Genomic DNA, 25,052 nt, shown 5'->3' with positions numbered 1-25,052 from the left:
GCCAGTTAAAGAAAGGAGTCACTTACCTGTCCTAAGGATCAGGACTCACCAAACACTCCAATAGAAGGGATATCCAGATAGAGATCCCTCTCTTTGGCAGCCAGCCCTTAAATGAGGCTTAGGGAAGGGTGGAACCAGAAATTTCACCTGTGGTCCCACGGCTGGCTATGTCCCTTCACCAGGTGCTCAATCACTGGCTCAGGCAGTAACTTAGCTATCACCACACAACTAGCCACAGGCACTACAAATAAAAAACGCAATAGTCTACTGTGCTTTTCCATCAAAAATGGCTTCATAGACTCATAGAGTGGCCTGGGTTGAAAAGGACGTCAATGATCATCTAGTTTAACCCCCCTGTTATGTTCAGGGTTGCCAACCACCAGACCAGGCTGCCCAGAGCCCCATACAGCCTGGCCTTGAATGTCTCCAGGGATGGGGCATCCACAGCCTCCTTGGGCAACCTGTTCCAGTGTGTCATCTGTCTTGGATTTCAGTGTGTCTTACTGTCTAGGATTTAAACACAAATATGGTAAACTTGATTACAGCAATGAAATGGTTTGTACAGACAACTTAGTTCATTCAAATGATCACAGTTTATTTGCCAGATTAAACAGTAAGCAGCTTTATTTTTCATTAACTTATACTTCTAACAGAAAAGAAAAACAAGATATTTTGATGTAAGGCAAAAATAACATCGGAGAACAATATTACACATTCCCATTTTCTCCAGCATCATACTTTTGGAATAATCTCCATAAATCTGTTTTTACAATTTAAACTATGCAAAGTCTGTGACTATACCTCAAATGTAAATAGCGTATTCTTGAGTATTCTGAACTGGACTATGAAACGGGTGCCTGCATGATGGATTAGTAATATTCTGCAGTGTATTTTAGTAATCAAACATGGGCTTTTTATCAAAGCATTCAGAGACGTCAAGTGTGTTATAAATTGGCTTGCTGCATTAAAAAAAAAAAAAAAAAGATTAAAATGTTCATATTCAATCTTGCAGTATTTTTGATTCAGGCATATTAGTTGTCATTTTTTCCCTGGAATATTTTCAAAGGAATGACTTGTTTATAACAGGGTTTAGACAAACTGATGTTGGGAAGAGCATACGTCCCATTCTATTAAATACCAAGAACCAAACTTCCCCCAATAGGAATCTGCAGAAACACAAGCACCAGACTTACTTATACCAGAGGAGTAAACCATAAATCTCTAAGCATGCCAAGAAAAATCTGCATTTTCTCGAGCCCTGACATCCACCTAGCTGGGCAGCAGCAATTCATCCCACAACACAGCCCAGAGGCTGTATAAACACCATACACTGGAAACAACTTGTGGTCACCAGCAGTGGGGAGGAAATTCAGGTTAAGCTCCTTGGTGGAGGAGGTAGCGCTGCATCTGCCCTGCCCAGAGGCACTCCTGCCTCTTGCTCCTGCCCTCCATCAACAACATCCCCATTTTATTTGCCCAGCAATGACTTACTGCACAATTGCAAAGTTACAGCCTCTGCAGAAGGGGTCTGCAAAGCAAGAACAAAACTTTAAGCCAATTGCTTGAGTCCCATTAAGGAATAAAGCAAGAGACATAAGAGAACTGCACATGAGAAAACAAGTATTTCTCACTTAAATCTTTAGAAATAGCAAATACAACTTTTGCTAGGGAAGCAACTTGATCTTGTAGTTCATTGGCAACACACACTGGATTTTTCCTCTGTAAAGACATAATGAGATTATTATTAGCACAAAAGGGATTACGTCGTAGAATGCTTTCCTTTAGCCACTGTGCATTATTACCACTTTCAAAGGAAGGACTTAAAGACTTCTCATTATTGCTATCTAAGGATCTTTCTTTGGCTGGGTGATCAGGAATGAGACACAACAAATTCTCATCTTTAAATGTCACCACTCACACTCAGCTCGCTTCAGTTTCCCACTACTACAGAGTTGGAGGATTGGATCGGAGATCAAGTATCAGAGTCACCGACTGCACAAAATTAAATCAGCTTAGAGAGAAGCCAAAATAATATCAAAACTTTCTTTTAATTACATCTCGAGATTTATGCAATACAAACATGACATAACGTTAAGATTAGGGGAGCAAACAGAGGTTTTGAAAGAGTTCTGATTTAAAACACCAGAGAAAGAGAAGAGTTACAGTTCACACGACATGTTAGCAGGCTGCAGGCAGAGGGTCCTGATGGAATGCGTGGGGACTGTTGTCAGACAAACACTGCTAAGAGGGTCCCAGAGGAGTTTGAAAGCTCCCAGCATGAGTATGCTGTTGGAAGTGGCAGAAACTGAGAGTTTTGTTCCACACATCCATGATGGCCTCTACTTCTACCAGCTGTAGAATTGACCAGCATCTACCACCTCTGTCTGGAGGGAAATGCAGTCACATCAATCTCTTTTGTAAAGTGCCCAGTGTGGCAATCAGCATTCCCACCAGTAACACATTACATTAGGGTTGCAATAGGCTGGAGCTGTCCAGTTTGGCATTAACTTGTCAAGGAAACCATGGCATTCTTCCACAGCTATGCAGGAGATCCCTTTGGTTACTGCAGTCTCATGGCAGCATGTAATCCTTGTTCCCTTTTCCAGAGAAGGCAAGTGATGAAACTTTCATCAAATTCTATGGTAAATGCCAACTTCATTTTGACTACTTATTCTTCTGGTGTCCGGTACAAATGCTCCATCTGACAACAGGTGACCACTTGTGTAAACTGAACTTCTATAGTATCTGTAACATTCCCAGAGATGCTATGGTGGGCCTTCTCCCTCTTCAGAGTAAATAAGAAGCAAAAAAGTGGGGAGGTTGCAATAACAGCTTCCACGTTCATCTCCGGGAGCAAAGAATCTGGAGTCTCAAACAAGCACACGTTACACTTCCTTGCAGCATCATAGATCTCAGTTGGAACAAACTGTTGCTCCAGTCAAAGAATTACACAATTCACTGGCCCTGGATATGCACATACTTCCAGTTATTCAGGCCATCTATACATACTCGCATATGCAGTGTTAATACAGCAAGTGTCACACACAAGTGTATGCACATACACAGTGGCAAACAGAGCTGGGAATCCAAAAACCAGACCATGACATGCTAGCACAAAAAAAGAAGAAAAGGAAAGAGGTGGAAAAAGAAGAGGCAATCTAAGCTCTTGGCCTTGCTCTTCATGTTTCTTTAGCCTTGTATTTGGAATACAAGCAATACAGAACCCTCATTGTAGTCTTCAGATCTCCTTTCACAATATCTGTGGATACAAAAGAAGGAACACAACCAGATGGGAAGTGTTAGCAATTCTAATTGGAGGACTAGAGGATTCCACCACTGCCAAAGCCAATCTTCCAACTTTCTCCAATTATAATGTAAACTTACATAGTTTAACTACAACAAGAAGCAAAACAGGAACCACAAATTCAGAAAAATATTTATTCATTAAATGAACATAAGAAAAAAGAACCTTTGCTGCACTATCTTGCTGAAAGACAGGATAAATAATGTATAGCAAGAAATAATTCTTATCTCTTGTTCTCTGATAGAACAAAGAAGATAATTTAATAGGACTTTGCACCTTTCATTTCTCATACACCTTTCATTGTTTTTGATTTTTCTATGGTACAAATCATACTGGGAATTGCCTGATACTATTTTTTTGTCATGTTTCTATCATGTTTTCCTGCTGTGGTTGTTTCCTTTTTTGATTTTAGTTCTGAGCTTCCACTTTCTTGTTATGCAACCTTCTGTCGTGTTTAATAATTGCAACGGAAGATTGTAACTAATAGAGAAGGTTTGCTGTTCTTCTGATATTGTTGTAAATCATCAGAAGAAACAATGAAACACCAATAGATGAGATCCTCAAACAGTAAGTGTACATCTGTAGTACTCCTAAATCATATTAAAATCAATTACTAACTGATGATTTTCCCCATGAAGCTAAGGATCTGTGGACGTTAGCACCAATGTTTTTTTTTAATGATTAAATATGTATTAGAGGCAGTAGAGAATAGTCAGAGCAAAGAAAAAAGCAAGGCTTTAACTCTTTTCATATAAAAAGTTGATCCCAGCATGGAGATCTGAGCTCATGCCAGTTACTTGTTTCATATTTAATATAAATAGCTTTCTAAACTCATAGCTCTATGACATATGGCAAAAGGCCCACAGTTCATACATGCTCATCACGCAAATTTCCAGAATCACTGAAGTGTTAGAGGAAGAAGAAAACAAAAATGAAAACAGAGGAAGTCCTATATTCTGTCATTCCCTCTCCTTGATGCACTAGGTTCCATACTAAATACAGACATAGACTTGTTGATGAATAACTAACAATGGAAGAGGTAATTCTTTTTATTTTTAACGAACACTTGATTTTCTTACTCAGCAACAAGATTTTGAGCTTGTGGGAGCAATGACAGGCTGAGGTTGCATGCCTTGTCCTCTGCAAGAAGTCAGCCTGAGCAGACACAGCCCTCTCTTGTGCTATTTGAGAACTCATTAATGCAGCTGCATCCCACATCCCCATTGCACATGGATGAGCAGCTGGTCAAAAATGTTCTGTCGGGCAATTTTTTAGTTAGAAAGTTGGACTCAGTCAAGGGAATTTTTTTTGGCAAGGTGAGAGAGGAACAGGAACATACATCCCAGTAAAATCAGACACAAAGCACTGACTCAGCAATATAAGCATTCACTTGAATGATGGAGATCAAGACTCAGCTCGGAGGTCTGAAGTAGGCAGAGCAACAACCAAGACCTATAAATGTCATATTCAGGTGATTGACCCACCAGCCACTCTGGATTTGGATAAAAAAATTATTCTTTCTGATTCTCAGTACATTTTCTGAAAGGTGCCTTCTCATATAAAACAAGTTTGGTTTTGTATCACCTAAGCTTCTTATGAAATAGGAAGATGGCTTTCCCTCCAGCTCAGCTGCTGTACTTTCAATAAGAACTGCCACTCTTCTAAATCAGTGACAATCACTGACTTATTAAACAGTTTAAATTCAGTGTAATTGATATATCTGTAATACTGTAACATCTTTAGCACAGAAATAAATTCAAAAAAAATCAAAGCAATGTTCAGCTTTATTATTATTCATTCTGAACAAGGAACTATGGGTCATTCATATAATGAAATGCATGGGTGTCACATTGCAGAAGCTACTTTCTTCAATTACCCTGTTTTGCTAGCCAGGATGTTAGTAGTGCTACTCCAGACAATTCTGTGTCCCATGACTTACCTTCAGAGTTCACAGAAAAATTGAGAAGACCTCCATCCGTTAGCAAGTCCAATGCAAGGTTAACATTGTGAAGCTGTTGACAAGAGAAAGAGATTAGTGTAACTGAAAATACTGTCCATCTAACAGCATAACAACCAGCATGGTTTTAGAAGTATTTCTCTAGTAGCTGGAATAAGATAGCGATTCATAAATACACACTAATATTCATCTCTTTACTTTTGATGGAGTGCTCTTCAGAATTTCTACCATTTATCATATAAAACCAGATGAGCAACCCATCTCCAGCAATATGCATCCCACCCATGGGGTGGGAATAACAATCCATTTATTTAAAAATAGACCTTGCATGAGAAAGTCTTCTGTTAATGGATGTTTCCACAGGGAAAGCAGAGTAGATTCGCAACTGGATCTAACAAATGCACTGAATTTATTTCTACTTTTTTTTTTTTTTTTAAACAATGCCCATATGCTTACCATATTTGGAGCAAAAAAGTACGCAAGTCAAAAGTTGTCTGTATTTCATTTAGTATTACCAAGATTGGAAATCTTCTGATCAGCTATATTTGTGAGGTTTATGCTTTAACTTATAAAGATGTATATGCATGTAATAGTAGTGATGATATCCCTTAATGTTACTCCTGAGAAATTTAGCATACCTCTATGAATAAAGGCTGGGCTTCTTTTCCCAGTTTTTCCTCACTTGTTTTTCTCTCTTTCTCACATGAAAGTTGCACCACAGGCATGTGCAGTAATGATGAATGATATTTCAACATAATATAACATTCAATTTACTAGCTCCTCACAGCTTAAGGGCAGCTATTTACTTGCATGGTAATTAGCAGGCTCTCTTCCTCTAATGATGTAACAAGGCCTATAAGAACTTCAAATTTTCTTTGTATGTTCCTTAGGCTACTGAGCAATTTATCCTTCAGGAGGTACGACATTAAATGCTGCCACGCTGTTCCCTATTATCTTCTGACAAAAAGCACTGGGGTCCCACATGCATAAGCCAAGCAAAAACCGTGTGCTCTGAAATGAAGCGATAGATTTATGTTTTACCCAGTTCTGTGATTTACAAGTAACCGAGATTGACAAAATTTGAGCTTGTTTTCTTCCTCTCATGCTCAGCAGACAGGGGAGCTTAAGCTCATACCAATCTACACAATTTTTCTGATCAGAATGAATAAATCAAATGTTTTCTTATTGAATCAGCACAGGTGAAAGGATCTCATTTTCCTCCCTAAAGCACATGAGATTTGCAAGGAAAAGAAACCTGCAGATTTCAAAGTAAATCTTCAGACAGAAATACTGATAATTACCTAAGAAAGGCAACCTAGAAAAGTAAGTTGTTTCTCCCAGCTGCACTTCCACACTCAAAAGAGATGGCAAATTCTCTAGCATTTACAATCTGACAGCAATCAGAATGCTTGGGATATTTCAGCTTTGGGACTGGTTTGACAAAAAATACCAAGTCTGCACAGTTGTGATAAGCACAGGAGCCTTCCCAGGCCTTATCACCTGGCCACACAAAGTTCACCCTTCATTCCAGCCTGATAATTTCATAATTCTATCCCTTGTCTTACGATATATGATTTCCTATAGACATGAGCACCCAGAACCAGACCTGATTTACAGCTGCTTACAAGCCTTGCTGTTTGTAAGAGGCACCCAGAACAAAAGTAACCCACTTGGAGCACAGACTTGCTGCACCTGCAGGCCAGTCACCTCCAGGATGTCATCCCCACTTTGTTGAGCTCTCCTGCCCCTGCAACATGAACTCCCATCCTCCCTATCTCCTTTAGTTTTTGTTTCTATTTTCCTTCTTGGTATCACAGCTTCCATTCCAACTTCCCCTCCTTGTGACTCACGAGGCGCACTTATCAGTTTGGAACTACAAGCTTCCAGCTTGAGAGCAAGTTGGTACACTGCACTGATCTCAGTGGTGCGTGTGGTTGTCACACTTTTATTACATGAATGACATGTTTTAAATACCAGCAAAGGTTATATTTTCATACTTTACTGTACCAATTAACGTCTAAAATGGCAGGGAGTAAGACAGCACATGGGGATTGAAAGACATTTTATGTTCAAATGACAGCTGAACCATGGTAGTTCAATATTTTTAGTTGTACTGTCATCTTGCTTTCTTTCTTGTAATAAACATCAGACAAGAATAACAGTAAATAGCACTTTGGCAAAGTATTCAACAGAAAATACAGCTCTTGAAAATAATTTTGCTAAAATGAAATTGCTGGAATGTATAGTATTGAATTGAACCAGTGTATAGACCCATTATAACCTCATCTGGTGCTAGTGACCATTGGAAGCAGGGTAAGAACTAGGTATTCTAAGCTCGGTTTGTACCTAAAATGTAGTAAAGGCATCTCATTTCTTGAGATCCGTGCAAGTCAGAACAGGGCTAATACAAAAAGAAAAACATTATCTACAAAATCTTAAATGAAAAAATATTCATTGACTACTTCTGAAGGAAGAAAACGTTGAAGGTTTGTTCCTAATTCAGTGGACCAGAGCACACAGTTTCAAAAACTGAGTAGAGGAGGAGAAAGGGAAAGATTTTTAGCTTTGATTTTATTTAACTTTTCAAAATCTGTTTCCCATCATCTTAGATATAAAATCTGAATTTTCCTAATGCCTTTAACAGTCAACCAATTTTGAAAAAATCTGAACCTACATCTCAGACAGCTGTACTTTTAAATGCTTTGATGATCTCCACAGAAGTATTTATTATTGAAGAAGGGATCTCTGAGAATTTTCATCACAGATAAATAGTGCCTGGGGAGATGAGCTGCAGTGAGACTGGGAATCGACATTCGTGTGGGAAACCCTGAATGCAAATCACATCAGAGGAGAGATTCCCTTCTCAGATATCTCCAGAGCACAAAGGATATGAAACATTTCATCTTCAGAGACCTAAACGAATACAACCCAGGAAAAACATCCAGGGTTTCAACTAGATGATCATTGTGGTGCTTTTCAGCCTAGGCCATTCTATAATTCTGTGATTTTCTGAGCCATTCGTTGACCCAAATGAAAAAAGTTTTTTTTGATTTTATGGTGCAAAGGCATGCGTGTATACAAAATCATCAACATAAATAACCGTTTTCATGGTCAGCTTCCTGGATGTGTGCATGACCCACCAGCGTCAGCAACTGAGCCACATCAGAAGCACCTACGACCTTAGCAACATCAGAAACAATTTGAAAAGATCTCAGATGCCTCAAAACATTTCAGAATCCTGGATGTGTGGCTGGGGCATTCACACCAGCAACCCAGCATGCACTACCTTCTGGCTGATACTACTATTTTCTTTGGAAGTTCTGATAAAACCTGCCTGGTAGAGGTTGAGAATGGAGCCAGGAAGAAAGGAGGTATATTCTCAAGAGCTTCTAAAGTACAGAAGGGGCTTTCAAAATGTTCTGGTCATGTCTCAATTACGGTATATTTTTAGGATGACATAAGGAAAGCTATATGAATCCAATTCTGTTATGCAAGATATGTCATCCGTTTAACAATGTCATTTGTAGGACAGACTAGTAGGAGGATAGCACACCAATTCCTTGCTGCAGAGAGACTCTGATTTTAACTGGAAGGCTTCAGAAGAATGCATCTGCATAAATAAATGCAATTAACAATAGCTCACATCACATAAGACAATACATTTTTGAAGAAGATATGTCCCGAAGTATTTGAAGAGCACCTAGTACCTGCATTTGTACTGTCCCAAAGCATCATCAGCAAATACTGTGCGTGTATATGGTTTTATACTGCAGCAGCAGTTACAGCAAGACACGGAGATCTTCTGACATATGGAAGCAATAAATACACAAGATGTTTGAAGCTTCGGGTTCTAAGTGATTAAATAACAACTTACCATCTCTGTGGTGCTAGCTGGAGTCAGAAAGAAATCCCTTAAATTCAGAAAATAACCTTCTAGTTGTCCAATTAACAGAAGTAAAATAACTCCATCTGCAAACTGGAAGAGGAATGATTTGAATATTATTTATTATGTGGGCTTTTAGTAAATTCCAAAGATAAACACCACTCCAGCGATAAGAGAGTTGCAACGGTACTCTGGCAACCAGACAGCCCAGTGACTCATCCTCCTCGACCTCTCAGACAGCACGCTTCGTGCATACTTACATAAGGCTCCTAAGCTCATATTAAAAAAAATACAACCTCGTGAAAGGACTGCTATTAAAACAAACTGTTCCAGATGTGACGAGACTTCGGATAGCCACAAGTGACAAACACATGAATACACTTGTGCGCAGTGCCTGAGATTTACAACAAAAGCTTCCCAGAACTTCCCCTCTCACAGGCTGATTTCTCCTGCTGCTATAGTGTATGTGTCCAGGGAAGCAAAGAAAAAAGGATCAGGGACACCCCTGAGACCTCTCCCCATCCCTTGCTCCATCCCCAAGAACAGTGGAGGTGTGATGGAGCCTCTCTTTCCTGTGCGTGGGAGTTGATCCTGGGCTGCCCAGCGAGTACTTCTGCAATTTGACAGACTCTAAGGAAGCTCAATGTTCAAAGGATGGAGTTCTGCCATTTAAAGAAAATCAAGCCTTCCTACCCTGCAGCAAACCCCGCATTAAAGATCACTAAACACCAGCAACCAACCTATCAGTGTAATTCTCAGAAATCAGCCTTACTTCAGAAAGATGGGAGTTCAGTCAACTCTGAAAATGACTCCCTGTAGCATTACAAGGAACGTACAGTATTCAGTACAATGCTGTATTTTTCCAATTCTTAGAAGTTTCTCAAATTTCAGAGACTGAAGCCTGATATCTTAACCCAAAGCTAAATGCAATCGTTATGTTGACAAGTTTAAAACTGATACAACAAAAAAGAAGGATCCTAATGGTGAAACACTCAAATAAATGACAGGAAATGATAAGGTTCAGTTCAGTGCAGGCTACCTGAGATTCCATGTCTTTCACATTTAATCCCAATTTTCCAACATGCTGGTTGACAAACTGCAAAAACACCTATGGAAAACAGGAGAGGAATAAAAGAGCACTTTTTTCAGTGGTCATGAATTATGTTTCACCTAATATATTTTGATTGTGTTAAGGAATAAATAAATAAATTACCTTTTTTACATCATCCAGTCTTTCAGGAGCACGGCTAAATAATTCATCAAAGGCATCATCCGCTGTATCAAAACAACATTAATTGATATTGTTTGGAATAAACTGTCAGATCACAGGTTTAAGATGGCTTGAGAAGGAGAAAGGCAATCACATCTTATAAACCAGGGAGGAAAAATGCTTTAGGGAGAATGGAAAAAATCCTGCTTTTGGATTTAACACAGGACGGAGGTAGAGGCTTCTCTTTAGCCTGATTATACCAAATTTAATTCATTCAGCTCTGTAATTGTTACCTGCAGATGTTCTCAAGATTTATACTGCACCAGTTCTGGCAGCAAAACCAAATGAGGAATACATTTCTAGGGTGCAGGTAGGCAAACGCAACTCTGCTTAAGAAAGGTTCCTCCAGAAAGTCAGCAGCAAGGAAGCCTCTGCAGTGAAGGAGCTTAGCTGGTTTGCCCTCCCTCCCTGCTGGGAAGCAGGTGAATGGATCCCATCACATCTCAGAGCCAGTCTGCAACCTGCAGCAGTCTCAGAAACGAGAGAGCCCTCTTCTGGAGCTGTGCTATGAGACTCCTTTCAGCCTTTGCTAAGCAAGCCGTGTTAAAAATAGATGGAGACAGCATTCTGAAGAGTGAATTTCAGATTTCTTTTTCCAGTAGAATCAATCTTTTGGAAGAAATACTCAATTACAGTATTTTTCACTATTTCAGCCCACGCTAGAGGCCAGTCAGGGGAATAAGTGATAAACACATATTAAATGATACAGTTTGCACCTCTGCAAAGTATGAAATGCTAATACAAAGGGCTCAGCAGAGAATTAAAACAGTTGCACTCATTCACCAGGGATGAAGAATGCTCCTTAGCAGCAAGGAGCAGCTCATGGTGTGCTAGCCAAAAGCCTCTAGCCAAAGCTTGGGCAGTGCCAAGACATTCTGTAGGCTCTGCACACATGGACAATTTTCACCTCAAGTGTTTCATAGCCCTGAAAGGCCCTAAAGGTAAAATCTCCAAGGAGGCTGCTTGCTTTAGTGAGTTGCTATCCATAACTAAGCACAAGATTTCAGAATCCTATCTGAAAACTGCAGAAAGGAAATGACATTGCAACTACTGAGGCAAGAAGAAACACAATTCTCATGGCACTGTGTTCATAAGCAGTTCCAACAGAGAGAATGAGATCAGCACAGACTAATTATTTCTTTTAGTTCAAGGCATATTTTGTCCCCAGCCAGGGCTTCTCTGCTGGGTCATCAGTTCACTGCATCATTCCCTGTCTCACCTCCCACCTGCAGCCCACAGGCAAAGGGACTATCCAGCTTCCAAGCCATATTGTGCTGAATATACAGACTTTAAGAGAAGACATTTGCAGAAAAATGCTAGGAGAAATCAATGAGTCTCCACTAATTCTAGTGGAAACATAATGATTTTATCACACGGTAAAAATCGATCCACTTTGGGGCATAATAATACTTAATGGAGAAGTGCTGGATTTGGCAAAGCCAGTACTTACTTGACTGCTCTTCTGAATTCTCTCTAGAGATGCAATAAAAAAGAAAGAATTAGAAAAAGCATTCAACAGAACTAATCTTATTCATAAGCAAAGCTTATCTGGGCCATCAGGCACCTTGTAAAGCAGGAGATACAGTACAAAGTGCCATTAACTTTATGTCAGAGTAACTTTTCAAGAGACACTTTTAAGCACACTGTATATCCGTGTAGATACTTGGAAACATGAAAATTTAACTGGCCCACAGACCAATGAACATTTATTTTATAAACACAACCCATAATAACCTCTTGCAATAAGCTGCTCGTGAAATTAGAATTTGAAGGTGTTCTAGCATATAAAAGATGACAGTAGGAAAGTCTGTTTCTGGTTCTTGGAATGATGGCCATATTTTCTTGGTGTAAAAATGATATCCTGCCAGATCTTTAATAACCACAACACCTCACAAACTCAGTAAGCCCAAACCTTACTTCATCAAACCAGAATAAGCAAAAACCTGCCTCCATTTTCTTAATTTATGGACACAATAGAAATAAATGAATAGTAGATATAAACCACTGTGGCTTTATAAAATTTCCTGTTTATTTTACAGTGAATTTAGAGTACTGGATGTTTATTACTATTTTTATTGCAATATTCCATGGCAATAACAACCTCATAAATACTTGTATACATTATTTTAGAGAAATTTAAATAAGAAGTAGAACATGCATATGCATGCCTGCTTTTATGATTTTTGTCATCATCATAATATCAGATAGTTTTTGTTTCTAAGGGGAAAAACACCCACAATATTTCTTTTCTGATTGACAGTGTACAAACCAAATATATCCCCTCTTACTTGCTTCCTGTGATATATTCCACCCCATTTGCTGTCTTTAATCCTTTGGAGGTGTTCTGTTAAACAGAAAATATGTATTTTTGGTTTTGTTATGCAAAAAAAATCTGAAAGCATTAGTGACACTTTCATGAACTGTCTGCTGCCTTAAATGACTACCAGAGAGCGTTGATCAAGAAGCCCAGCACAATTAGTACAGGCACTCTGAGAGGTTGCTGCTCCTTTCTGCTCTCTTCAACCAAGAATGACCTGTTCCCTCCAGGAGCATTAATTTCTCTTGTGAAGAAACAGCTCACCACCATCTCCAACCAACCATCTCCATTACCACGGCCCCCTCTCTCTCAGGGCTAATGTTCATTTCTGATGCGGTGGTTTTATAGATAATCCCTCCTGATTTCTGTGCACTGAGGTACTTGCAGCCACACAGGGCACTAGTGGGAGGACTACTTTATAAAGAGTCTGACTTTTCACTGGTGGGAAGGATTCACATGACAGGAGCATCTGAGCACTGCAAAGGGACAAGTAATTAGAGTAATTCTAAGAAATCAAAGAGTCTACTTGTTCCTGAGTGCTAGGCTGGGACACGGCCCCTAAAGAGGCTGTCCTTCCCTGACACTTTGAATCCTCCAGACATGAAAAATGTACTGTAAGTGTACATATGGTCCCAGTTCCAGTTACCATCCTTCAAAGAGTGAAAACTCTAGGTAATGCCAAACAGGGTGCAGGGCTCAAAACACAACAGAATGGCAACTGTACTGTTGAAACTGTGATGTAGCGGTGCTGATTTTTGCAACTGTATCTCAAACCGTGGGCTTCTGAATATTCTCCGGAAGTTCCAGAGCTGACTTCAAGAAACACAGTGGAGAAAGAAAGCATGCAAATCTCAGCTCATAGAGAAAAATATCAAAATGTGACTCCAATGGACAGACTCCCCCTACAGAAAGAAACTAATATGTTCAATAAGCACAGGCTTCTACTTTAAAACATTTAGAGCAGGAACAGAATTTCTTCTTTTGCTTCTTTACTGATACCAATAGCTGCTTTCAGATTGGACCATTCCTTTTTTCAATCAAAGAGAAAAGTAACATGGTGTTTCTATCCTTTTAAAGTTACAGCACCTGAACTAAGCTCAAAAATTATGGTCTAGTCATTAAATTGAAAGATACAGTTCACAGAAAATATGTCTCCCATTTACTGTTGCACGCACATTTCTCCTTAATTATAAATAAAACTAAGTCTTGTGAAACGTTTTTAGGATACTCGGTGACAAATATTAAAGCCATAAATACCTCAAAAGTGATTGTTTCCACATGAACATTTGGAGGAAAAGCCAGACTGGGTTGGAAGTGCTTTGCTATTGCGACCAGAAGATGCAGTGTGCTCAGTAAATCCTTTGCTAAAATTGCTGTACCATGTAAAGAAAGAATACAAAGTTTATTGTGCAGAACAATTAAACCTCACTGTAATATCCTAAGTTCTTCCTGGACAGAGCATCCCAAAGTCACAGTAACACAGATGAGACATCAAGTTGAGGTTTATATCACATCACAATTCAGCAATAACACGTCTTGAAAGTCCTTTTTGTGAGACATTCACATGGATGCTAAAGGCTGTTAAACTACATACCTGGAGGACACAGCTGCACTTAGTCAGGGACTAGATATTCTTGTCTCACTTGTGGTTCAACTAATAATTGCAAACAGGTCATTTAATTACTGTTCTGGCACTCCACTGCTTCACAGCAGTCTTACAGCAGAGGAAGCCTCGGGATGGTTGATTTTGTCCTGTTTCACAGCTGCACCTACCTTCCACACTCCATTTCAGCTGACTTTCTTCCAGTTGCAAACACTTAGCCACAGCTTCCAGAATCACAGAGAGTTTCTGACGCTGTTTTTTTTCTGTTAATGCTATCTTGTCAACATCCAGCTTGAGAGATCCTAGATTTTCTTTGACAGAGAGCCCACATAAAGAAGATGGATGCATTTAACACCATCACAGAGAGGGGAAAAAAAAAAATCAATATAAAATCTCAGCAAAACACACAAAGTCTTGTTTTCAATGCCCAGTACCATTTAGCAGCTTCCACACCTCAGACCCACAGCCCGCACACAGCATATGCCTTATCAAACTCCCACTCTCTCTGATAGCCTCAAGTAAACACAGTAAAACTCTGAAGGTCTCAGCCCATTCCTTACAGCAGCATCTCCATCCCCAGCACTCCACATCACTCCTTTTCCTAGGGGAACATACAAGAATTCAACACATTAATCCTTCCTGTAGGTACTGCACAAAGGCCATACCAACTCACACATAAAGAAGAAATCCCAGCTCATTGCTCAGACAAACAATCTATGAAAATAAGCTAATCCTATTCACTCTGCTGTCTTCAACCTTGAGGAAAAGGAGATGGGATTTGAAAGGAGTGCCCAAAAAAAGAAAAACAAAGCAGGGACAGGGAAAATGAAGAAACAAATGGACCAAGAGGCTGTTCCAAGAGATCACATCTTTAATAAATTGATATTCATCAATTCAGAGTATTAGACCTGAAACTTAAAAACGAAAAAGCTGGAAAATATACAAATCATTGTGCTGATCCCATTTGATATTTCTGGTAGCATCATAATTTGCCTTTGTGCTCTTGGCTGATGCTAAAGACTTTCTGAGAAGACAAACAATATTTGTATAAAACAACAGTGGATCACCAGGCATCCATTCAGAGTTGCCTTTATCACAACTTACCCACAGCACTTTCTGTTCAAGAGTATGTTTGTCCTACCTTTGTAAAGGTTTTCTGTTATTTATTTGCGAGCTTAACTCAGAAACAGCTTACCCAAGAGATGATGAAGTACCAGCCCATCATACAGATCTTCTTCCAAACTTTTCACTACTATGTGCTCCTCTTTCAGAGTCGTGTTAATCCAGTCAATCAGCAGCTGTGGAGGGAAATGAAACAGCTGACAATTGTATTTTTGTCTGGACAAGTCCTCAGTGCTATGCCATGCTTTACCTCTTTCTTTAGTCTTATTTCATGTTTCATTTTGCTTTCAACCTCTACTTCCTTTTTCCTTCTTGGTTATTTTTAAAGAAACTGGAAGTTAAGTGTCAATTGGTTCTTCCTAATAATACAAGGCTCATTAGCCACGTCTGGGCAAAGTTTTAAGTGAGACAAGTACCTCCCAAGTTATATTCTCATGAATTTTGTAGAATTAGCTTCACAGGGAAGAAGGCAGATCCTATAGCCACTTCCATTAGGGAGAAGGCAGTACAGTAGACCCTGCCTTTATTAGACATCAGAGAATTCACACAGACAAAAGTTTCTGAAAGCTTTCTCTCATTCTGTGGGTTGTATCCTGTATGCACAACACCAGAGGAGCTCCTCAGCATTTCCCCATTCCTTATTTAGTCACATATGCTAATACAAAGGCAAGATGACCTGCTGAAGCAGCACTAAAAAGCAGCAGTCCCAGCTGGTTATCAATAAGAATCTCCTGAAAAAGGACATGTATTGCTCATATTGCTATTTTTACTGCTGCAAGTGAGTGCTTGGAGTATGTTGTATGGGTGATCTCCTTCTCATTTGATGTAAATATAAGAGATAATTCATAGCAGGTCCCTGTAAGTTAGCCAGCAGTAACAAAAATATAAGAAATAGTTTATAAAAATACAAATAATGACCTCTGGGATGCTTGAAATTGCATGAGAAAAAAATGCCCAACTTGGGCACTTTCCTGAACTGAGGAGCTGACAAAGCAAGTGTAAGCACACTTCCTCAACAACGAAGTAACTGGTGTTTTCTAGAGCAGAAAGCTCTGCTCCTGCAGCCTAAGACCTGGTGATGTCTAGGTGGGCAAGGGCTAGACATGTACACCAAATGTCATGGTACAGGCAAGACCAAAAAGCAGAAAGTACTGCTAAGTATAGATTTATGAGCCTCCTCGTTGGGTATCTCAGCTCTTCACAACCACGACCACAGCCTGCAGCTCAGACTACTCTTTCAAGTCCTGTTACTGAGGTCCCATTCAGCTGCAGAGCAGTGTGTAAAAATGAATAAATTGAGAAAGGAGAAAAGGAATACCTAAAGATGTTTGCTACTGGCTTCTAAAGCAACCATCTTCTCTTTTACACATTCTTCAATATTTACAGTAACTACAGCAAGCCATTTCACACTTCTTAGCTCCCAGCTTCAGAACAAAACGTAATGCAAGACTGTCTTTTTCCAAGTTAAATAAGGATCTCCACAGCTCCCCCTCTGCATCCCAAGCTCTTCTCCGAAAGAGCCACAAACACTTTAGATCAAGAGGGCAAGCAGTAGCAGTGATGGCACATGGAGGATGCCCCCCTTTGCATCTGCATTTCCACCTCACCATCTTCCACAGAGAAGACAGACAGCGACAAACATTCTTTCAGGAGTTTCTGAGAGGAAAAGAATCAAGCACTGAAGCTCACAGAAATCTCCATATAATAAGGAATCTCTTCATTTTTGGCAGTCTGGAAAGAACAAATGCAATGTCTCTGTAGACAACATAATTGCATTTCGCAGCATCACCTTTCAAGATTTCCTCTTTCATATAAAAACATTGTGAAAGCCTGACATAGAAATTAAATATTTTTTATCAAATGTGCATGAAGGTTTAAGAAAACATAATAAAGAAGCACACATATTTAAGAATTTATGAATGCCATATAACACACACAACAGCACAAAGCCTAAGCTTGTTATTGTAATATTTCTAACACTTTTAGTATCTCCATAATGCAAGAAGTGCCAGTCTCAAAAGAGACACACCACTTTTCTTGCAGGAAATTTCAGTATGCTAGCCTTCCCCTGGGCTATGCCACTAGAAAAACACAGTGATTGAAAGCACAGGGGGAATTTTCAAAATTACTTGGAAATAAAGCACTTTCCCGTGAAATAGGATTCATCTGTCACAGCCACCTCAAGCAGACAATGAACTGCACAACAGCTTGAGGGCTTTTCTCTTCAATTTCACTGGTGACTTGCACATCCTCACTCCTCCTTATTCTGTTATTTATTAACCCATCAGGCTGCACCTTAGCTTGCGCCAAGCCTGCAGCCTTCAGTGAGCTGCAGACGTAAGGCAGAGGACAAGAGAAAACTGCTGACCATCACCACAGCAATTCCACAGCCTGTTATCATAGCATCAGGAGAACCAACTTCAACGTATTTGAACGTCTCCTGTTAGTCATAACAAGTGTTGACATGGATTTCCTTTCAATCACAGCTGGCTGTCCTGGATGGATTCTTATTGCCATTACACTATTGCTACAGCCAAGTACCACCCGGCTACTTCATACACGTCCCGAGTTATGTGAGAAATCATGTAAGAAGAAGCCCAGATTTTAAACCTGCTCTCCACTTTACGCACAACAGAGACCACTCTGTGGGGTGTCAGCACATAAAGCTTAGAACTGTACTTGACAAAGCCCAAATGCCAGCATCAGGACATGCCCATGCCCTTACAGAGTGAGGGTCTGGGGCCAAGGAGCTGAGTAATTTACATGACTGAGCAGCCATGTGGCAGGGTACAGCAATCTCAGGTAAGAGTTAAACACTGTAGTAAAAGAAATTGTACCAGTTTTAATTCCTCCAGTTTGGGATTGTTGCTTGAGGTGGGTTTTATGAGTTTCCTCTTCTCTCCTATGAAGGAAAGAAATGAGACCAATTATAATTATGAGATACAACTCGTGCAAGTTTTCCATAAAATCTGCAGTATCACTAACTGACATATGTAGAAATTGCCATTTTTTATTTCAATTGATTCCCCATAAGGAAGAAAATGACTTATCAAAACATTAATGACTGCTGTCAGAAGTTATATTCCAACGTAATTCAAATCAATAAATCTAGAGGGACAATCCTGGAAACAAACAAAAGTTAGGCAGACCTTTATGTATGAAATTTCAATTTCAGTTAAAGAATCAGCTAGGACTTGTGTTGCTTCTTCATTATCTGCTTCAAGAGAGTCAGAGGCCAAACTACATGCACATCACAGCATTTACTTGCTGCCGATGAAGCCAGGAGACTACTGTTGAAAAATACACGATTCATTCGTACTGCAATTTTTCTGCTTGTCTCTTCAGGTCACTCCTTGGACCTTTTTCTGTCTTGGTTTACGAAGTACGTACCTGGAGTGATGACATTCTCAACGAGGAATTTATTAAGAGCAGCAGGCTGTGTAAACGCATTTAAGAAGTCTGCGTCCATTGTATTTTTTCAGTCCTGGTTACCTGATAAAAGATACAGAGTAAAAGGAAATATGAGTAAAGAAGGCATGAATAGAAGAAAATAACAGTTAGGAAGAAAACAAGTGAAAGGGCTTTTTTTTTTAGTTATTATTTAATGACCTGTGAATTACTTCTAAAAACAATCTGAAAATAATATTTAAATGCGTATTAAAAAAATGTAAAGTTAAAAAGAAGCTTCATTTTTTCTGTTAATAATCAGAATGTAGGGAAGGAAGCCCTTAAGCACAAAAACTTGCCTTAATTCCAACCAATTGTTTCATCTGAATCAATTAGTAAAATCATTTTTCAATTTACATTAAAAAAAAGCTTTTGGCTTCTAGATACCAATACATATAAAAATGATCAATACTTAAGAACTATTAAATCAAGAATGCAGTAGTTAAATTAGACATGAGCTTACAGATACAAGCAGTTTCCTTTACTAGACCATCTGGTACAGTTGTGTAAAAAAAAGCAGCTTCCTTCTGGGTATACAACCTCAACTTGGTGTTAAATTAAGTTGCACAGCTTCTCAACAATTTGTACCTTAAACACAGACTGGAGAATGACTTCCCTACGCAGCCTAGCCATCTTTGAATGAAAGCAGAACAGCAATACACAACACAGAGATGAAAATACCCTGTCAACAAACAATACTAGAGGCAGGCTTTTCTAAAAAGGTTAGGAGCTGCACAGAGGACAGCAGGAGCCAAAGAATGGAGCTGTGGGAGTAGGGTGGGGAGGCTGTATAACACTCATTTGTCCTACCAAACTGAAGTGCACCCTGATACCAGCCACAACCTATGAAGAAGGGTCTGGCAAAGATGTCCCCTAGTGTTCTTGAATTAAACCACAGTACAAGCAAAGACAAGTCTGATTTTTTAACCACGCATACATAAATCTGTTCCATGTTGCCTACAAAACACGAAAGACAGAACTAGGCTCTACAGGATGCTTAAGTGGTAGGAAAAGTTCCAAGTGCTTGCTTTTGCAGTCTGTGTGTTTATGTAAAGGTTGATCGGCCAAGTCCACATGACTAAGAAAACTAGGATGCTTTAACGTGGCAGACTAAAGCAAGGAATAGTACTAGAACCTGAGCAGTCTCTTTTAAAAGTTTGTACAAAAAGGATAGCTCTTCTTTAAACCAAAGATCAGTTAACTTCAGCAGATCACAGAATCATGGAATATCCCTGTTTGGAAGGGTCTGATAAGGATCACAGAGTCCAGCTCCTGGCTCCACAAAGGACCACCCAAAATCCAAGCCCTATATCTGAAAGCTTTGCCCAAACTCTCCTTGAAGTCAGGCACTTAGTGCCATGCCCACTGCCCTGGGCAGCTTGTTCCGTGGCCCTACCACCCTGTGGTGCAGCCCCTGTCCCTGACCCCCAGCTGCCCTCCCCTGACATCTCCATGCCGTTCCCTTGGCCCTGTCGCTGTCACACAGCAGAGCTCAGCGCTGCCCCTCCGCTCCCTGTGAGGAGCTGCAGCCACCATCAGGCCTCCCTCAGCTCCTCTGCTCTGGGCTGAGCACACCAAGGGACCTCGGCTGCTCCTCAGACACCTTGCCCTCCAGACCCTTCACAATCTTCATAGCCCTCCTTGCTCCTGCAGCAAGAGAGCTGCTGCAAATGCCATTGCACAACTGTCCAGAGACAGTTTCCAAAGTGACATTTCTCTGGTAGTTTTTCACTCAAAAATGTATAATCCTCCTTTGCAGACTCTCTCAGTGTTCATTAAAGACTCCAGTCAAAGTCCACTATGAATGTGTATTTTAACACAGATCTTGCCAAGCCACAATTATTGCTAGGAAGTGGAAATTAAATACTTTTGCATATCAGTCTTGCAAACAAATTGGATACAAACCCAACAGACAATCAAGGAAGAAGAGTCACAAAGCGATGACTGTCATTATGGCTGCAAAACTGAATGTTGTCACCTGAAAGGTGGATAATAAATTAAGATACTTAGGAGAAATTCAGTCACTTAGTGCCTGGGGAGCAACTGAACTATCTGAGATGAGACTGTCTAGAGGAGGAAACTAGGAGTAAAGAGGTAATTAATACAGAGAAACCTAAGTCCAACTTAAATTAGACTTCTGGCACTTGTTTTGTCTTGGAAAGTTCTACTCTAAAGCCCTATGTAATAATCGATGTAAACCACAACTTACCAAGTCAACTTCACTGCAATATCCAACTTGCACATCCCTTACACTTCCTTTGAATATTTACACATTAAAATAAGGCATATTGCCTGCCACATCCTTGGTATCTGTTTGGCCAAGGAACCCGGGCATCAGAAAGCTACCTTTAACATTTGGAAGCCTACAGAAAAGGGTCTGAAATTAAGAATTTACACTAATGAAAGGTAATGTACTCCAAGGACTAGGTCTTGTGTGTTGTACTTGGCCAGAATGGTAACATGGCCATTCTGGGTGAGACAAAATGTCCTGTCACCTGATACCAGAGATCATTTGAATGCTGCTGGTCCTTTACAGCACCCAAAGTCAGATGCTTAGGGAAAAAGAAAATAGAGCAAGCATTAACAAGTTACTTCCCTAAAACACGCTCACAAGCTTCAACACCCTGCTGCTCAGCCTTTCTAAACCAAAACTGGAGTCCTAATAATTTGATACTGTCAAAATACTTAGTTCTCATGAACTTCCCAGCCTGCCCATGAATACATGCCTCTCTCACCATTCAACAGTGAGGAGCTGAAGAGCATAGCGCCAACTGGTATAAGGAAACACTTCCCTTCTGCTTGCTCTGACCCTAGGCTACTTCCTCTGAAGCGCCCCACTACACATAAGTGGAGAGCCATTACTTCATTTTCTTCACATCTTTATGTTACTGTGCTGCTACAGTACACCCTCAACAGTCATCTCTTTCCACAAAGAAGCACACCCTACATCCTTTGCAGAGATGCCATTCTGTAACTTCGATCATCTGAGCCCCCATTTTCAGAGCCTTCTCCAATGCTACCACATCCTTTTTCAATTGCTAGGAAGCAGAACTGCACAGGTTTAGGGCGGTGCCCTCTGCATTGTTCTGCATGCCTTTCCTCCTAATTCCTAACATCATTTGTTTTACTGATCACTGCTGAGCCAATTGAGCTGGCACTTTAACAGAACTGTCTATTAAAACTCCAAGATCTTATTCCTAAATACCAACACCCTGCTCTGAGCCCATCACTTATCTGTAGAAACAGTATTGTGTTTTCCCACTATGTGTTTCACTTTGCATTCACCTATACTGATTTCCAACTGCCATTTCAGAGGCTAGGAACTGCAGCTCCTTGGCATTTAATAGACTCATTACTTGTTACTAATAATTAGTGCTCTTGAGTAGCCTCTTGTGACAAGTTTCATTGCTGTAAGGCTTGATCCTTGGTAGTGGCCTTTCAAAAGGTAACCTGCTGCAGAAACAGCGTGAAACAGAACAAAATGGGATTTGGACTCCTCCTTGGGTTTAATTGCTTAATAAGAAATCGAAAAGGACGGGAGATTTGCTCACCTGCAAGCTTCCAGGCTTCCCATAACCTCTGCAGTCTAGTGCTCAAATTCACTATCCAGAGCTCTTGCTGACATGCTATTTTTCTCTGGCCTCCTGCATGAATTATTTATCACTATTAGGAGGAGAGATCATTCCAGGAGACAACTGTTTGAATATTGATTGTAGTGGCATTTCACAGTGGAATTTTTTAATAAAATTAAGCTTTAATTATTGACTATTCAAATGAAATGGCTTTATGTGGTCCTTCGTTCTCTTTTACTGAGATGTCACAGCCTTGTTCACTTTAAAAGCAACAGCTGCTGTATTCCTCTTGCACCACCTGCCGTGGTGAATTTTTGGTAGGCCAAGAACTGCATAATGCTGCAACAACAACAGATAAACCAACTCATTCTCTTAGTGAGCCACATCAGCTCATCTCACGTCAGGTCTTCTCACAGTCTGACTCCCAGATATCCCTGATGTATGATATAAAGCACTGGTGAGAGGATATCTGAACTGACTGTAGGATATACACAGGCACTCACCGACGTTACCACATTGTTTCAACTGCTGAACTTCCTGTTTGAACAAGACAAAAGCCCTGCTCTGCATCAGCACGAGCACATTTCCTATGAACGGTTTTCTAAACAGATCACACAAACAGGGAACAAAACCCAATTCTGAATGCTAGCGATAACACTTCTGCCTTCAAAAAAGCAGAATAAATAAAAAGAGAGAACACGCACTGTGCACTCAGTTTAAAACTTATTTTTACTTCCTTGTTCAGTATCAGACTTTTCAAGAGTCACCAGCATCAGAAGAGACACTTTCTCAGCAAGAACAATCCATGCGAAAGCATTAAGAAGCGTGAAGCCCTATAGCTGAAAAAAAAAACCACCAAAACTCCCCCTGAAAGAGTCCCAAACTTACTGTTCAATTCTTCAGTATTTCTCTAGAAGCTTTTCTCACAGCAGCGCGATGCAATTGCTCAGGGGCTTGGTTCCATTGCAGCCCCTGCACAGGGCAGCACGAAGCACGCACACTGCGTGGTGGAAGCTGCACCACACAGCACTGACAGCACTTGAAAATGAAACCAGAGTCATAAGCGGAACTTCATTGTCTGCGTGCTCAGTTCCTGCTGGAGACTGCAATAAACAGAAATACAAATGCAGGAAACATGTATCCTCACAACTCCTGAAATGCCAGAAGGTATTAAGCAAGATACTGTCATTGTTTCATAGCACCACATCGTTTGCTAGTACACATCGCTGCATGTTTTCTTTGCCTTTAATAAAAGATCCAGTGACAGATAAAATCATCATGCTACATTACACCTCTTACTCATGGCCCTTAGAGCATTTTGTAAGGCAGATCAGCACTTTTCTTCCTACCTGGCAGAAGTAGAAAGGCAGAAATAAGCTCATTTGTCCTTGGACAGCTAATTAGTCACACCAGTGCCCTAGATGCTCATCTGATACAAGAGTTACCTCTGCTAGGCAGATCTGATACTCTGCCTCCCCTTTTTTTACCACAGATTAAAGAGAGAAAGCTTTCCACAGCCATCACTTTCCCTGGACATCGCCTTCAGGTATCGCTTACAGTTGTTAAGTCTTCCAGAATAAAAAAGCAACAGCTCTGCAGTCCTCCATGAAATCCCAGAACAAGACAGGAGACAGCCACACTAATTAAGCCAGTCTGTTTTAACACTATTAAGGGACTGACTTCTGTGTTTAGCTCCACACTATAGATGAGAACTAATAGTTCAGCATGAGCTAAATAGGGTAAAGGAAAGTGAGATGAAAACAGACTTCCAGGTGCTATGAATTCTTAGTAACTGAGAAATTAACTCCAAAACTTTCATCTAGGGGTCGAAGTACAAACTTAGCATACTCTCTAAGCAGAAAAAAAGCACATTATATCAATTCAGAAAAGACCAAGAGTACATTCTAACCTACACAGGAGTGCATGCCACAGCCTAGAAATGTAGGGAGTAAAATCCAAAAAAAGGACAGCTGGAAATGCTGCACTTCTGAAATCCAGTTTCTTATCAGCAGGCAGAGCGAGTAGGAACAACTAAAATTTGGGGAATTTATCTGTAGTTATTAGGCCTTTCCGTGCTTCATCTAGCAACTCATGTTTCTTTCTTAAAAGTCTCAGACACAATGCAGTGCAAGACAGGGCAAAGAACAGTCTTGAACAGTGGATGGGCATATTTTTCTTCCAAAATATCAGCAGTGCATGAAGCATCCAGTCTTCTGCGGAACTGCACTAGTAAATTCAGTGCCAGAGTTGCATCTTGCCCCATGAGTGTTTCCATCCATTCCCAAAGCATGTGTCATGCACACAACCACACGCACCTAGACTTCTTATAAAAATAGCCACTGAAGAACAATTCATGGAATTGGTGGTACTCCCACCCATAACAAGTTCTGATCATATATTTTCCTGCTTTCCCTGGCTTTGCTTTATAGAAGAGATGCTCTTTGTCCCCTTCACACTGGAGCAAATATATGGATTTCCAGGGTCATTCCATACTTTGTCGGGCTCCTGGCTTCCCAGGTGCTCTGCAGAGACATACAGAATTCCAGTTCCATCATGCCTGGTTTCCCTCCTACTCAG

The 25,052-nt window shown here is 40.2% G+C and overlaps 1 protein-coding gene across 2 annotated transcripts; it reads right to left on the bottom strand.

The window, feature by feature from the left end:
• Positions 1-574: 574 nt before the first annotated feature.
• Positions 575-23,536, bottom strand: PARVG (parvin gamma). 2 transcript variants are annotated; one of them, XM_048964943.1, is made up of 13 exons: positions 23,364-23,536; positions 18,847-18,948; positions 18,294-18,358; positions 15,530-15,632; positions 14,505-14,645; positions 13,989-14,104; positions 12,703-12,758; positions 11,865-11,887; positions 10,358-10,419; positions 10,184-10,252; positions 9,136-9,237; positions 5,244-5,316; positions 575-3,259 (listed from the first exon to the last, which is right to left on the bottom strand). In XM_048964943.1, exons 2-13 carry the CDS (start codon positions 18,923-18,925, stop codon positions 3,180-3,182), a joined length of 969 nt encoding a protein of 322 aa, XP_048820900.1. In that variant the 5' UTR covers positions 18,926-18,948; positions 23,364-23,536; the 3' UTR covers positions 575-3,179. The 2 variants fall into 2 exon arrangements, with proteins under 2 accessions (XP_048820900.1, XP_048820909.1); XM_048964952.1 differs by lacking the exon at positions 23,364-23,536 and adding an exon at positions 22,455-22,525.
• Between the last annotated feature and the right edge of the window lie 1,516 nt (positions 23,537-25,052).

This window comes from Lagopus muta, chromosome 1 (genome assembly GCF_023343835.1).
Source record: "Lagopus muta isolate bLagMut1 chromosome 1, bLagMut1 primary, whole genome shotgun sequence".
NCBI classification, from domain to species: Eukaryota; Metazoa; Chordata; class Aves; order Galliformes; family Phasianidae; genus Lagopus; species Lagopus muta.
The sequence above is the reverse complement of the archived record's forward strand: the minus strand, read 5'-3'. Positions and strand labels throughout refer to the sequence as shown.